The sequence below is a fragment of the Lygodium microphyllum genome, chromosome 19, assembly GCF_053477565.2.
Source record: "Lygodium microphyllum isolate KBCC chromosome 19, Lygodium_microphyllum_v1.1.10, whole genome shotgun sequence".
Taxonomy (NCBI): domain Eukaryota; kingdom Viridiplantae; phylum Streptophyta; class Polypodiopsida; order Schizaeales; family Lygodiaceae; genus Lygodium; species Lygodium microphyllum.
Window position 1 is genome coordinate 83,256,632 of NC_141153.1, and position 13,968 is coordinate 83,270,599.

A 13,968-nucleotide genomic window follows, 5' to 3' on the forward strand; every position below is an offset into this window, starting at 1 on the left:
GGAGACGCAGAATCGAAGGACGCGAAGGACGAGGAAGGTGATGAGAGGCGAAAATTGATGGGACAAAGCATCGACGAGCTCTGTGATTTTGAAGAGCTCGGAGGCATAGACGTGCCAATCTGCAATCTCCAACATAGAGTTCTTCTATGAAAGCCACAATATCATAGACATGGCAAACATGATCAACCATAACGGCTGAAATTTCTACATCATCCTCTTCTGCAAGTAGTGTCTCCTCATCATCATATCTGGCTCTAGACAGCATATCCGCCACTGGATTATCCTTCCCTTCTATGTGTTTAAATTCTGGATTTAATGACTTGATGTATGCAATCCATCTCAGCATAGCTATATCCGGAGTAGAGCAACCCGTAATCATACCTATCAATGGCAAGCAATCCGTCTCTACCACAATTGAGGCTCCAATAAAGTAGTCCTTGTCACATTTGAGAGCTGTAACAATTCCCAATAATTCCCTCTTGATTTGAGGATACCTCCTTTGTCTCTTGTTTAGGACTTTCGCCCCAAACCGAATAGCATACATGTTTCCATCTGCATCATCTTGACCCACAGCCCAACCTATGCCAATTGGACTAGTGTCAACTCTCAATACAATAGGCCTTCCACAATTATAATCCGCTTTCGTGAGACTAGAAGCAATTTGCAATAAATTCTTTAATTTCTGCATGGCTCTAGTGTGGCTCTCATCCCAATAAAATTTCTGCCCCTTTCGAAGCAGCTGAAATAAACAATCTGCTATGTGTGCAAAATGGGGTATCCAAATCATGTAAAACACACAAGCTCCAATGAATCTCCGTACCTGTGAAGTGGTAGAACAATACTCCGTAATCTTTCCTATAGGATCCACCTTCTCAGGTGAGGGTTTCCTGCCATAATACCCATACATATGTCCAACAATGACAACCTCATTTACTCCAAAAACAGATTTTTGCCATGATAGTGTCAAGTTCACTTCTTCTAGCCTGGCCAAAATCTTTTCACAAGCTGAAATATGATCAGCCACAAAATATCTGCATCCTTGCTCATTTAGACTCTCATTCTTCTCTTCTTCTGCACACCCCTTAATGGGCACATCATCCAAAAAAGGCATGGTAAGCTGAGGTATGTAATCACGAAGGACCTTATGCATGGCATTCATCATATGCGCAATAGAATTAGTGGCACCTTGAGGCAAGGTACACATCCTGACAAGCTCAATAGGAGTTCTCATAGTGGTTATGTCCCTGCTTTCCAAAGCCAGCTGAAACTGATCATATCTTGAATACAAATCACCTAAAGAATAGATGGCACGTCCAGCAAATGCTTCTGCAAACTCATCCACAACTGGACCTATACCAACATTCCTGATAGTAACTCTGTTTACTGGCTGCATGTCCTGTATAAATCGGAGAGTATCATTCTTCTTTGGAACCGTAAACCACCTATTTGAGTATGGTGCAGATGATGGCTCTAGGATTCCCATCCTGATTTTCTCATTCAACAAGTCAATTAGCTTTGGCAGGTGTGCCTTAGGCACTGGAATAGGTCGGAGGTTCCATGTAATATGAGGAATAGTAAATATCACCATAGGAGCAACAATATCCGGATTCACACATCCAATCTCATGCGGAAAAAAAGCAAACCCCCTTCCATGTCGCTCAAGCATCTCCTGAAAGCATTGTTTCTCTGTGGGTAGCAAGAAATCAGCATTTCCAATTTTTAATTCAGCAAGAGTCTCTCCTGAAAATTTATGGCCTATATGCTCTGGATTCCTCAAAATTGGCTATTTGGCAGCCCTCTCTATTTGTTGATCACTGTCAAGTGGAAGCGGTACAGCTACCGGCTTCACCTTCTTATCCACAGTCTTGTATTTCATATCAACCCTGGCTTCATTATGATCCTCTGCATTACTCAAATCTTGCTGTAAATCAGCAATTCTGCACTCCAGTGGTGGCTGAATATCCTTAACCCTCTACTCTATGGACTGCATAGAAACAACCCTAAACTCTGGATGCTGAAATATTTCAGCAGTAAACTCTGTTGGCTGAAAGTTTTCAGCCCTTTGTGTCTCTGTAGGCTCATCATAATCAGCCAGAAAGTCTGTTTGTTGAATTTCTTCAGCACTCAACAGTTTTTGCTGAGTCACCTCAGCCTCTGACTCTATCTGTGACACAAAATCTGCAATTTCATGAAACATATCCAGGGATTGTACTAATACATTACTGTGACAACTCTGCATATCAGTTTTCAGTATATTTTCCATCTTTGTCATCGTATCTGCACAAACCATACTATCATACATCCCATCTATATGCTCATCATCCTCTAAAATACCTGTATTTTTCAAATTTTTCTCCTTCCTGCATATGTACTGCCTGGCAGCTCTAAGAAACTTAGAAGTCTTCTGATAACTCATCGAACTGTTTGCTGAAATTCCAACAAAACTGGAAGAGAAAACACTGCTGCCAGGAGGCGAGAACTCCAATCTCCTCTACTCTGTACCACCGTCGTCTCGCAAAATAGCAGTACCTAATGAAAACCTGAATCCCTCACAGTGGGCAAAGGTGCATCTCTAAGAGTATCCCTGTTTCTAACATGGTTCACACACACAGTCATAAACTGAACTGCTCTCATATCATCTTTACTGCGAATCCATGCATAAGCAGATCCATCATCCATTACTTTTGTTTCCATGCGCATCTTTGTAATAAATGGCTGTCCAAGAATTATGCGCATCTCTGTAATAAATGGAAATCCTTCTCTAAATCTCCAATAGAAACCCTGACACTAGGACAGGCAGTATACAAATCACCTGCAGTGTTGTTGGCGGCTCTCATGCGCCACCCATGCTCTACATCCATAGGCCATCTATTACTTTCATAAACTCCACGAACTATGAGATTAATCTCTGAACCATGATCCACTAAATCAATATAAGGCACCTGTTTCTCTCCAATTTTTACCATCGTTTCTGTAGTTGCCCTAGCCCAATGACTCCGCGAAAAGTGACTACGCGGTATCAAGACAGGCTCATCAGTTTTAGCATAATGCATAGGCCGAACCCTCTTCTCTATCTGTGGAAAAACAGAAGCATTCTCAACCATAACCTCATCCTCATCCTCATCCAACTCCCCAATCAAAACTCCCTGTGTATCAATAGTAGGCAATGCATGTCTTTTCATCTTCAGGACTTCTTGGAACTGATCTTGAAACTCTCTTTTCGAGATACCCAAAACCTCAGAAATAGTAAAAGTCACCTCACTGCCAAGTATCTTGTCATTAAAGATTTTCTTCATGTCCGTAGATGTCTCAATATCAGACATCAATCTAAACCCTGGCTACTTTCTCTCTCTAGCCTCTTGCCTCTTTTCTTTCTTTTGAGCATCTTCCATCTGTCATTCTGGCCCTGGCCTCAAAGACGGTCCTACAGTAGGTGGAGTAACAAACTCACCCCCTCTAGTCTTTTTAGTTGCATGTGGATTTTCTTCATCCCTCTTATGCTTCTCCTTAACAAGTACATCTACTCCCTGAGACTTAGCCAAGTAGGCATAAATAGTGTACCTGTCAACAGGCGAATCCCAACCTGTCTCAGATCTGATGCTAGAACCTGCACTAGTCAAAACAGTCTGCTGAATTTTTCCCTTGTTTGCCGTCTCCATAGCATAAGTCCATAATGCTGACTGATTCTCTGATCCTTTCTCAATCTGGACTCCATATGCAGAAGCATCTCCTCTAGCTGCCACATAAGAAGTACGCGCAGCCATGTCATCCACTAATTTCTTCATTCTGCCTTTCCCAAAATTGGTAGCAAGCGGAGCTCCTGTTTCAGTCAACCAGATCTTACCATCTTGTCCCCAAAACACCAAATTCTTCCTCCTTGCATCCTGAAAAGATTCACAATCCCTGCAATGCTGATGGTTTGTACTATCACACCAAATACATCTTCGATCTCTCCTAGGTGCACTAGGAGCACTCCTAGGTGCAGTAGGAGCACTAGAAGAAATAGTAAGCGCAGTCGAAGCAAATTTCTCTTTCAAATTTTCCACCAATTCTGCTTTAACTGACTCTAGTGTCAAATCCGTTATGCCTTTGATTATATCATCAAGAGAGGAAGGCACCGACGGAGCGAATGGTTTTGGAGCAGAAGGAGCCGGCATCGGTCTTGGAACAGGAGGAACGGGAGGAGTAGAAACAGTAGGCATTGGCATAGGCCAAGAAACTGGCTGAGGAAGAGAAGAAAAAACAGGGATAGAAGCAGGCATAGGAGCAGAAGACGACGTCGGTGTCATAGATCCATTCTGTAGGTGGGTCTTCGATATCCTCCTCTTGGTCAAAGTCGAGACTGCATCTTGGGCATCTTGCCAATCCGTTTTAAGACCCATAGGCTTCATGCGATCCTCAAGAAGCTCTCGTAATTCTTCCTGAAGAGCAGGATCTACAGCTTGCAAGAAAAGCTCAACTTTCTCAACATCCAATGCTCTTTGTTCAATGGCATCAAGCTGACTATACCTCTCTTCAAATTCTCATATCAACTCCGAAGCAACTAGACCTTTGTTTGGCATGTAGACCCACTCTCGGAATGACCGCCGTGTAGCCATACCAAAGTCCTCAAGGAAATACTCTTCTTTCAGGGCCTTCTTAAAATCTAGCCAATGTGAATTTTGAAGAAAAAGATCAGTCACTTTTGCCCTCAAGGCGGGTGTGACAAGACGAAGGAAATACTTACTCATAAGTCCAGCTGGTACTCCAAAAAATCCCATCTTCATCTCATACGTCTTCAAAAAAGCTGAAACATTACGGCCATCAAATAGCTTCTTCTCATTCTCAACTGCTTCAATCGCCTTAGTCGCACTGATTGCATTCTCTTGCTCCGAATATAGTTGCCTTTGCTGAGACAACTGTTGTTGATGCATCTGCTGTTGTTGCTGCATATACAATTGTGTCTGCTGATTTTGAAGCTACATATACATAGACATATTCTACAAAATCTGCATTAAATCATCCGTTGAAGTACTTGAAGAAGCAGTCAATGATAGAGCTGAAGTAGAGGACAAAGCAGGAATCGTAGAAGAGGCTGAAACTGATGCTGAAGTATCTCCCATCCTGAAATTTATGCGTCGCTTTCATGTCGGGTTCACCAAAGATGTCGAAGGGTTTTGGAAAGAAAATTCGCGACCACAGAGGACCTTGACTAATTTTTCGAAAGGAAAGTCGCGACCACATAGGACCTTGACTAATTTCAGGATAGAAGATCAATCAAGCAAGATCACAATTCAATTTGAAAGAAGGTTACCTCAATTTCGGATAATGGCCCTATAATCAACTTGTTCAAGCCTTTTCATCTCTTGAATGTGGTAAATAGACTATTCCTCACAGCTTGAGATAATGGCCAAGTCTTCCCAAACGAACAAGCAACCGCGTGCGCTCTGAAAAGAAGCCTTCAATTTCAGGTTCAGACTGGCCAACATATGCAAATCGTAATTGTGCCGTGTTCCAATCATGATTCTCTTCATAACCCTGTATCATTGTAGTCCAAAACACGACATCTTTAGAAGGCAGCTTTCTAAACATATACTGGCCTTCCACAACTGCTCCACATTTACGATATGTATCTATTAATGTATTGGCCACAGAACAATCCATTTCCAAGCCTCTCTTGTCAATCTCGGCATGCAGTTTATGACCTGTCTCTAAGTCTCCTACATCACCGCAAGCTTTCAAAGTGAACAAATATGTCACAACATCACTAGCTTTGCCTTGTAGCTGCATTTGATGGAGACAGCATAGAAGTTCCTTGTTAAACCCAAATTCAGCATATCCAGCAATCATTGCTTTCTATGAGACTGCATCTTGCACTGGTAATTGGTCAAACACTAGGCGAGCATTTGCAAGCAATCCACACTTTGAGTACATACACACCACTGTGCTGCCCACACAAAGCTCCCTTTCTAATCCCCATTTTGTTGATTTAGTATATAACTGTTGGCCTGTTGGAATGGAGACTATACTGGCACAAGATTTCAAACTGCACAAAATTTTGCCAGCATCCAAGGATAGGCCTTCTGAAACTGATCCAAACTTCCCAAACATATCCACCACTATGCTTCCAAACTTCTCTCCACTATACTCGCACGCAGAAAAAAAATGTAAACACAAGAACTAAGTATGTACAAAGTAACAAATGTCACACACATAACTTTTTGGTGGATTTCACACCTCGGATGTGCAGCAGTATGACAACGGGTCTCCAATTTCGAAATACGTACATGATAAGACATGATTTCATGAGTATGTCATAGATTTTATTATTTTATTATAAATTTTAGTTGAAAATGGTTGGAAATGCTTGTATTTGGTTGCCAATGTTTTGATTTATCAGCCACGTTGAAGTAACACAAAAAATCAAGCATATAATAATTTAATGCCAAATACATAAAACTCAAGACTATGCAGTTTAAGGAAAATTATGTGGCTTTTAGGGTTTTATCATACGTATGATGTTCCTATGGATTGAAAGATGTTAAGAAAATTATTCTATGTAAAACCAATCAATCTAAACCAGTAAGTGAGTAGTTATTAGTAATTTTCTATAAATAAATAGAAAAAATAAGAAAAATAGAAAAAAAATATTTTTATTCAAAAAATAAGAAAAAATAAGATTTATGTTTGTGAATATATGGTAGAGCTGAGGCCTGAGGTTCAATTCAACCCTATCTCTATATCAAATTGGATTTTTATTGTTTTTGTAAAAGAAAAATACATGAAAAATACACCTTAAACCTATCAAAAAATGCATAACTCTAAATAGTAGGCAGAAGGGGGTTGTTAAGTTTTTAAAGTACTCTGAATTTCGATGTTTTATTATGCATGTCATATAGAATACGTTATTGCCTAAAATTAGAAGAGTCTAGCAACACAAGTGAGAAAGCTCGGTACTAGCCCTAAGCATTGCAGCAATTGCGGATTAGAAGAAAGGCATGGAAAGAACTATTTTTGCACTTTATGATGTTGATTGTTAATGAATGAACTTGTTTAAGCATGATAGTCATAGCAATTGCCTTGCATGCACCATATGGTATCATCCTAGATGCATAGCAATTGTTTGTATGAGCGATAACCTACATTGAGAGTGCGAGTTACCCTAAGCTATACGATTAGAGACTTGATTCTTTAGGGGATACTCAGTGAGGATTATTCATTATCTCATAGATTGATCAATCAAAAGAGTGGAGCTTGTTTCGAATATGTTTTATGTGTTCATGGCGTATCTTGGGGCCAATCCGCAAGGTGTAGGAGAGCCATAGTGAAGTCATGGTGATCAGCCGAGGGGTGCTCCCTTTGTATGTGCTTATGTAATGTATAACATCAATATGTTTAGGGACTCCCTCTAAGGAGTGGTGAGAGGATTTCTTCATTGGACTACAACTCATACAAATGCAAAGTGCTTACAAGATCCTAGCCATGAGGCCATGTGGGGTTGTTTGAGGTTCGTAGTAGAGGCCTGGCTAGTGCCATAGATCGAGTGTCTGGCCTATTTTAGGTACAAAAACAAACCCTAACCATCAATCATTACTTTCTCCAAATCCTTTATCCCTTCTAAGTCTTTACTTTTCTCACAAATTCAAGATCCCATGCTCACTCCAACTAATTCATACCTTGTACTCAAGTCCTAGCCCCCTTCTTTTAATCAATAAGAAGGCATTCTTCAAAGATCTTGGTATTCTCTATCGTTGTATGGAGATCACACCCTCTCCTCTCATAACCAAATTCACCCCCTCATAATCAAGATCATAGCCTAGTTTAGCTACACCATCTACCCAATCTTAGTCTCCATCATCTTGTAAGCTTCGAATTTGAGGACTTTTGAAAGGAGTGGTAGGAGTGATACAAACATAGAGTTTGTGCATTTGAGATTCCTATGAAATGGAATATAGGTTAAGGACAAGAAGAATAATGTGCAAGTGATGGTGCACCAGGTCAAGCCTAGGAGTCCTCTTATTATGTTTTCAATGTACTTTTAGTTAGTTTGATAATACCTCATTATTATTTGTTGATTGAAAATGCATGTAACGCAATTACTGGGGTTCCAACATCTTGTGATCCCTCGTAGCTTCAATAGGTGGATTCTAAAGTTGACACCCTAGGAGGGAGTTTTATAAAGGATTTCCCCCTCTAATGAATGGATTTAATCCAATTCTTGCATAATAATTCTATGTTAGTTAATAGAAATATAATGGTAGTATCAAATTGAAGAAGGATAGAATGGCGGTCAAAATTCAATGATAGAGAAATTGTTTTAAATCCCTTTATTGCTTTATGCTAGATAGTTTGTTAAAATAAATTGAGTTTGCATCTCCTTCAACAAGATGCTAGATTGAATTTAATTGGATTCATTTAAAGAAATTTGGATCCAAAAAGATACTATGTTCATAACATCAATTTGAAAGGATATTGGAGTTATCTTGAAGATAAGAATAATAAGTCCTGTAGATATTGATGGTATTCATAAGCCTGTCTCCGGATCTTTGCTATACGGGAACAACATTATCTCCAGTGCTATCATCCCTACTTCTGCAACTATAGGTTTACACTTCTACCCCATTTGGGAAGCAAGTGTCACCTTGTTTTGTCTAAGTAAAGTGAAGAAGGATACCTAGTTCCGACTAGAGTAAATGAACTTCAAACCTTGTCTATATACATATCTAATCAAGCATTAGTCCAAAGAAAGTAAGTGTGTCGTAACAAAAGGAATATCATTTCTTTGTATGAGTAAGATATGACCCTTAATATGAGACTCAAGAAAAAGATAGATAAGATAGCTTAATCTATTAAATATGTAGGAAATTCTACATCCCTAAACGATTCCCTTTCCAGATCCTTGTGAAAAGATAATTTCAACCTTAACAAGTCACAAAGTAAAACTTTTAGATCCATGAATGAGGACTATGGTTCAAGAGAACCATAAAAGTCCTTAAGTACCAAAATATTAAGGTAGAAAGAATACAAATTGTTAAGGAAAATCAAATCCAATTTAAAGATATCAAAAACAACCAAAGGATTGAAATCTCTTCAAAGGTGAGTCAAGTGGAACCTCAAGCTAGATGAACGACATCTAGAATAAATTTCAATGTATAGATTGCATATCAAAGATTGTCTGGTGCATTAATTGTTATTTCTTGTTGATTGTGTATTTTGATTAAAGGTTGTACGAACATAGGTTGAGCTTGGATACATGCAGGCCTCCCCCAAGGCTACTCAGCAAGCCCTTCACCAAGAAATTTCTTTTATCATCTCAAAATGCTTGGTTACACATAGGTCTCCCCCAAAGCTATGCCCTTCACCAAGGGGTTTCTTTTATTGGCTTCGCATGCTAGGAACGGAACCAAATATGAGAGATCCCTCCATAGGGATTAGATGTTCGTTAGGAGACGAAAAGGGTGTTAGGGGGAACCCTCACCAAAAATTCATTTGGCATCTAGGATTAGTCTAGTTTCTTTCAATCCTAGGATGGTTGTCCCAAAAGGCCATAATGCTAGTTAAGGATAGATTGGTGGTATCTTGCCTTCAAGTGAAGTCCTGTACATGGACTATTAGTTTGATATGATAAAATAAAGTTACCTAGCTTGGATTTTTATTTATTTATTAAAATCATTGCCTTCACTTGTTTTTTACAATTATGACTAAGTTAGGTGAATGAATGATGTTCTTAATGGGTTAATTAAGGACCATGTTTGTATGCATTGAGCTAAATGTGGTACATAATTAGATAATTAAACAAACCCATCATTGAAGGGATGCAAGAGGGTAGATCCTTGATGAAATCCTCTTGTGGTATAGTGATGTCATTACCTAAGAAGTTCACATTTAGAAGCAATAAATTAGGAAAAAATAGGAAGCATTGAACATGGACCATCATAGAAAATTATCATAGATCTTGACCTTGTGTTGTTTTAGGGGGCCATATGAGACTTTGCCTTAAGGTCCACATAATAGCTCCCTCTCATTTTTCACCCACTTTGAACCAAGTGCACCATGAGTTTGCTTCTTTTCAAGTTGACTTGCACAAGAATCTACCCATAACTAATGCTAGAGAAATTGCTAGACAACCTTTGAAGTTATTTTAGGAACCTTGTTATAAGTCGATCCTCATGGAAGAGGAATAGAGCTTTATCTACAAGATAGACTTAAGCGACCCTACGTAACAAAGTATAGATATTTCCATGGATTTTTGGATGGAATTGCCTAAGTCTATTTCTATAGACTACTGAAATCATGCCATCAAGGGTTCATTAGATAGGCATGTTAGAGAGCATGCATGAGTACATATACTAGTAATTTTATTATCGTCGATGCACATTTTGACGATCACATCACCCCAACAAGACCAAAGCTTTTACCGATGAATATTCTGATGGTGGCGAAAGGCTACTATTTAAAAATAATTTCACATGTTTTTACATGTTCAATTTCATTTCTATACCCTTCATACATTATAGTGGAGTGCTAATACAAAGCTGCAAAAAGTTTGAGATACCATAGTTAAAGGGGCAATTGATAAAGAGATGGGTTATGGTCTTATAATTTTTGCTAGGTCTAGGACAAATCCCATTGCCATAGGCTATCTTTGTTGCATCTAAGGCACGCCCCATTACCATAGACTACCTTTCAGACAATTCGATTAGTGCAAAAAGCTTTATGTAATATAAACCATTAGAGGGTGCAGTGCTAGTAGGCATTTGAGGCTTCTAGGTGTTCAACAAATCTAAAAGATCATTGGTCTTAATTTCAATCAATGCACCATGCTTTATTGAGGGATACTAACTCCATGTGAGCTTGCCACTTAGGGAAGGGGATTAGGATTACCTATATTCTCAAAGGGTTGCTTTCACATTGTAGGGTGATAATTGTGGTATTGGCATACTTTTTGACTCTATGTTAGGTGTGGTTTTCTTATACTTTCAAGTGGCAAATCAAAAGAACTTCAATTATGCCATACCCTCTTATAGAGGTGGGGCAAGTTTTTGATCCTCAAATACTTTACTAGTGTGTGAACCAAGCCTAAAGCAAAACTTTTTTCCCAAACAATCTATCTATGGGAAATCTATATAATATGTGAGATCTATAAGTGAAAGATTAACCAGTGCATCTTTATTGTGTTAAAGACAAGAGAGATTAAAACGTATTTGAAAAATCCAGCCGCAAATATATGATGAATTGTCGTAGTGAACATGGATTTTGGGAAATTTAAAAGGAGAGTTAGAGTTAGAACGTATTTGAAAAATCCAGCCGCAAATATATGATGAATTGTCGTAGTGAACATGGATTTTGGGAAATTTAAAAGGAGAGTTAGAGTGAACGAGGCCAGCCGCAAACCCACACGCCAAATGAGTCACGACAGCCGACCTTGGCGTGCCAATTATTTTGAGCCCGCGAAGACTGGTGTCCTAAAATATTGGCCAAGGTGATATCGGTTCAGATAATGCCTGCTCCTACACCAACATGGTTAGCTACCTTCGGGCCCGTTCACGAGTAGTGCCTTTGTTGAATGGGTCGGAGCAATAGAGCCTTTGTTGAATGGGTCGGAGCAATAGACCTGGCATCGGTAGCTACACTGACAGGACTGCTGCTGTTGGAGCAATACAAGACCCGTGCTTGTATATTAAGAGAAAAAACGTCGTGCTATTGCCTCCACGATCTCATTCAGCGATTGCTTCGTAGACATTATCTGGATTCTGATTTTGATTGCGCTCTCTCTGTCTCTCTCTCTCTCTGTACTGAGATCATCATTATCTCGGTACACATTCAACTAAGCATGAATTTGCCCTTGAACGCCCTGCATGTAACTGCCATGATTCTTGCCATGGGCCTGATCTGCAGCACAGATTGCAGCAGCCGATCGGAGCCGAGTGTACAGTCACTGGGCGTCCAGCAATTGCGCCAGAGCTCATCTGCAGCGGCTGCCAGCAGCGGTCGAGAAACAACGTCGGTAACGATCCCGTCCACGATAGCGGTGGTCCCAACATGCCATGTTGCGGGCGAGGATGACAGAACGCTGGCCGCGTGCGGTCGGCTGCGCCTGGTGGTGGGCGGCGTGGGGAACCAGCACTATGCCTTCAACGGCACCGACTGGGCCCTCTTCAACGCCACGGCCGATCTCTTCTTCGACCCCGCGGCCACATTAGTCTCCATTGACGACGACAAGGATAACGCGTCATCCGTCAGTACAACCTCCGGCAACGTCCACCAGCTGCTGCTCCAGAACAATCGTCAGCGTCTTGACCATCGTCAAGTGATCGGCCAGCACTTCTTCCTGGCCCAACCGGACGCCGCCGGCGGGCAGCCCAGCTGGCAGATCACCCTCAATAATACCGCCCATCAGGACGCTCACGGCTGCAGCAACAGCAGCACCCTGGTCACCGCCAAGACTCTGCAAGCCGTCTCAGTCGACCCCAACAGCATCACTTGGAGCCTCCTCCAAACCCCCACTCAACGCGGCAGCCTGTGAGTATCTCTTAATCCATAGACACGTACATATATGTACTTCCTGTATTTATCACGCAGATGCGCAAGTTACATACATACATCTGTCTATAGATACCTTCGGATACATAGTGGACAGATACATATATGAATCCTCATCTACCTACATCGACATACACATATATGCACTTTATTTTTTTAAAAAGATAGTTTGCAAGACAAACAAACTAATTAACTTACAAATTGATTAATTCACTAACAACTAACTAGTCATGACATACAAATAGACAAATGGGATGGTTGATTGAACTACACACATATCAATTGGTTGATTCATTGCCTTCACACCTTGTCTTGGATGTAATAATGTAACTAATTGATTGCCTTGTGTATTGTAGAGATTCACATGGTGCCATCACGTACATCCAACGCATTGCTACACATGGAGGACTTCCATCATCTACCACATCAAACACAAGCATTGGGGACATCTATTTATCTCCTTATTCCACCATATATGCCTTCTATATATCTGCATCATCATGAATGTAGACAATAAGATAAAGTTCAAGTTGCACCAGCTGATGAAAGAGTAATATATCCCATTGTTGTTCTCAACTTCTTTTTGGCCAACAATAGGTTGGACATAGAAGATACATTTTTATTCTTTTTTTTGTAATGAAAAAATAAAGTATTGATTGGACATAGAAGTGTGATGTTTAATATTCAAACTATTCGATAAATCCATTGTATTAGCCTCTCTCTCTCCCTCCCTCCCTCCCTCCCTCCCTCTCTCCCTCCCTCCCTCCCTCTCTCTCTCTCTCTCTCTCTCTCTCTCTCTCTCTCTCTCTCTCTCTCTAGTTTAAGTTTACTGGGATTCAAGTTTTGAGTTTGTAGGATATGCCTTAAGACATCTTGTGATTGTTCTTACAACATTAAAACCTGTGTGTGTGTGTGTGTGTGTGTGTGCGCGCATGCATGCACATGCATGCGCTCTCCTTTGCTCTCTTTGCCCCTTGTATGTATGTGCGGTCAATTAGTGTCCAAAGTCACAACACCTTCGAGTATACAAAACAAGAATCAAATCCGAGAAAGTATGTGCAAACACTAGCTACAAAAATAGAATAACATCTGGTCTTGCTATCCAATACCCACTGTGCAAGTGAATGCTACATAACTAATGTCTTGTTTCATAACTTTCATTGACTCCTATGGTTGGAAGTACCTTGGGATTTGGTCAGTTCACATGCAAGTTAATACCGCGCTTGGTAGCTACAATTCTATGTATGCAACAAGCTAGTTTACAAGGTAGTTATTAGATGAGCAACTACGTATGTGACAATACTTTCAAGTGTGAGGCTAGCTAGGTAGCCAAATACTAGTTTGATGATGAATAATTAGCTATCTTGTTAACATTCTAGTTGCCTTGACTATCTCGGTAGCTACTTAGTGGGTTTTTAGCTTGAGATCTACTTAGGTTGCTAGTTA

General features: G+C 40.2%; 2 protein-coding genes across 2 annotated transcripts; one reads left to right on the forward strand and one right to left on the reverse strand.

The window, feature by feature from the left end:
* Positions 1-5,370: 5,370 nt before the first annotated feature.
* On the reverse strand, positions 5,371-5,829 carry LOC148020099 (pentatricopeptide repeat-containing protein At4g19191, mitochondrial-like). Its single transcript, XM_087699653.1, has one exon. It carries the CDS (start codon positions 5,827-5,829, stop codon positions 5,371-5,373), a length of 459 nt encoding a protein of 152 aa, XP_087555779.1.
* Positions 5,830-11,510: 5,681 nt separating this feature from the next.
* On the forward strand, positions 11,511-13,189 carry LOC148020100 (uncharacterized). Its single transcript, XM_087700903.1, has 2 exons — positions 11,511-12,501; positions 12,879-13,189. The coding sequence occupies exons 1-2, from the start codon at positions 11,546-11,548 to the stop codon at positions 13,024-13,026; spliced, it is 1,104 nt and encodes a 367-aa protein (XP_087557029.1). The 5' UTR covers positions 11,511-11,545; the 3' UTR covers positions 13,027-13,189.
* Positions 13,190-13,968: the final 779 nt, after the last annotated feature.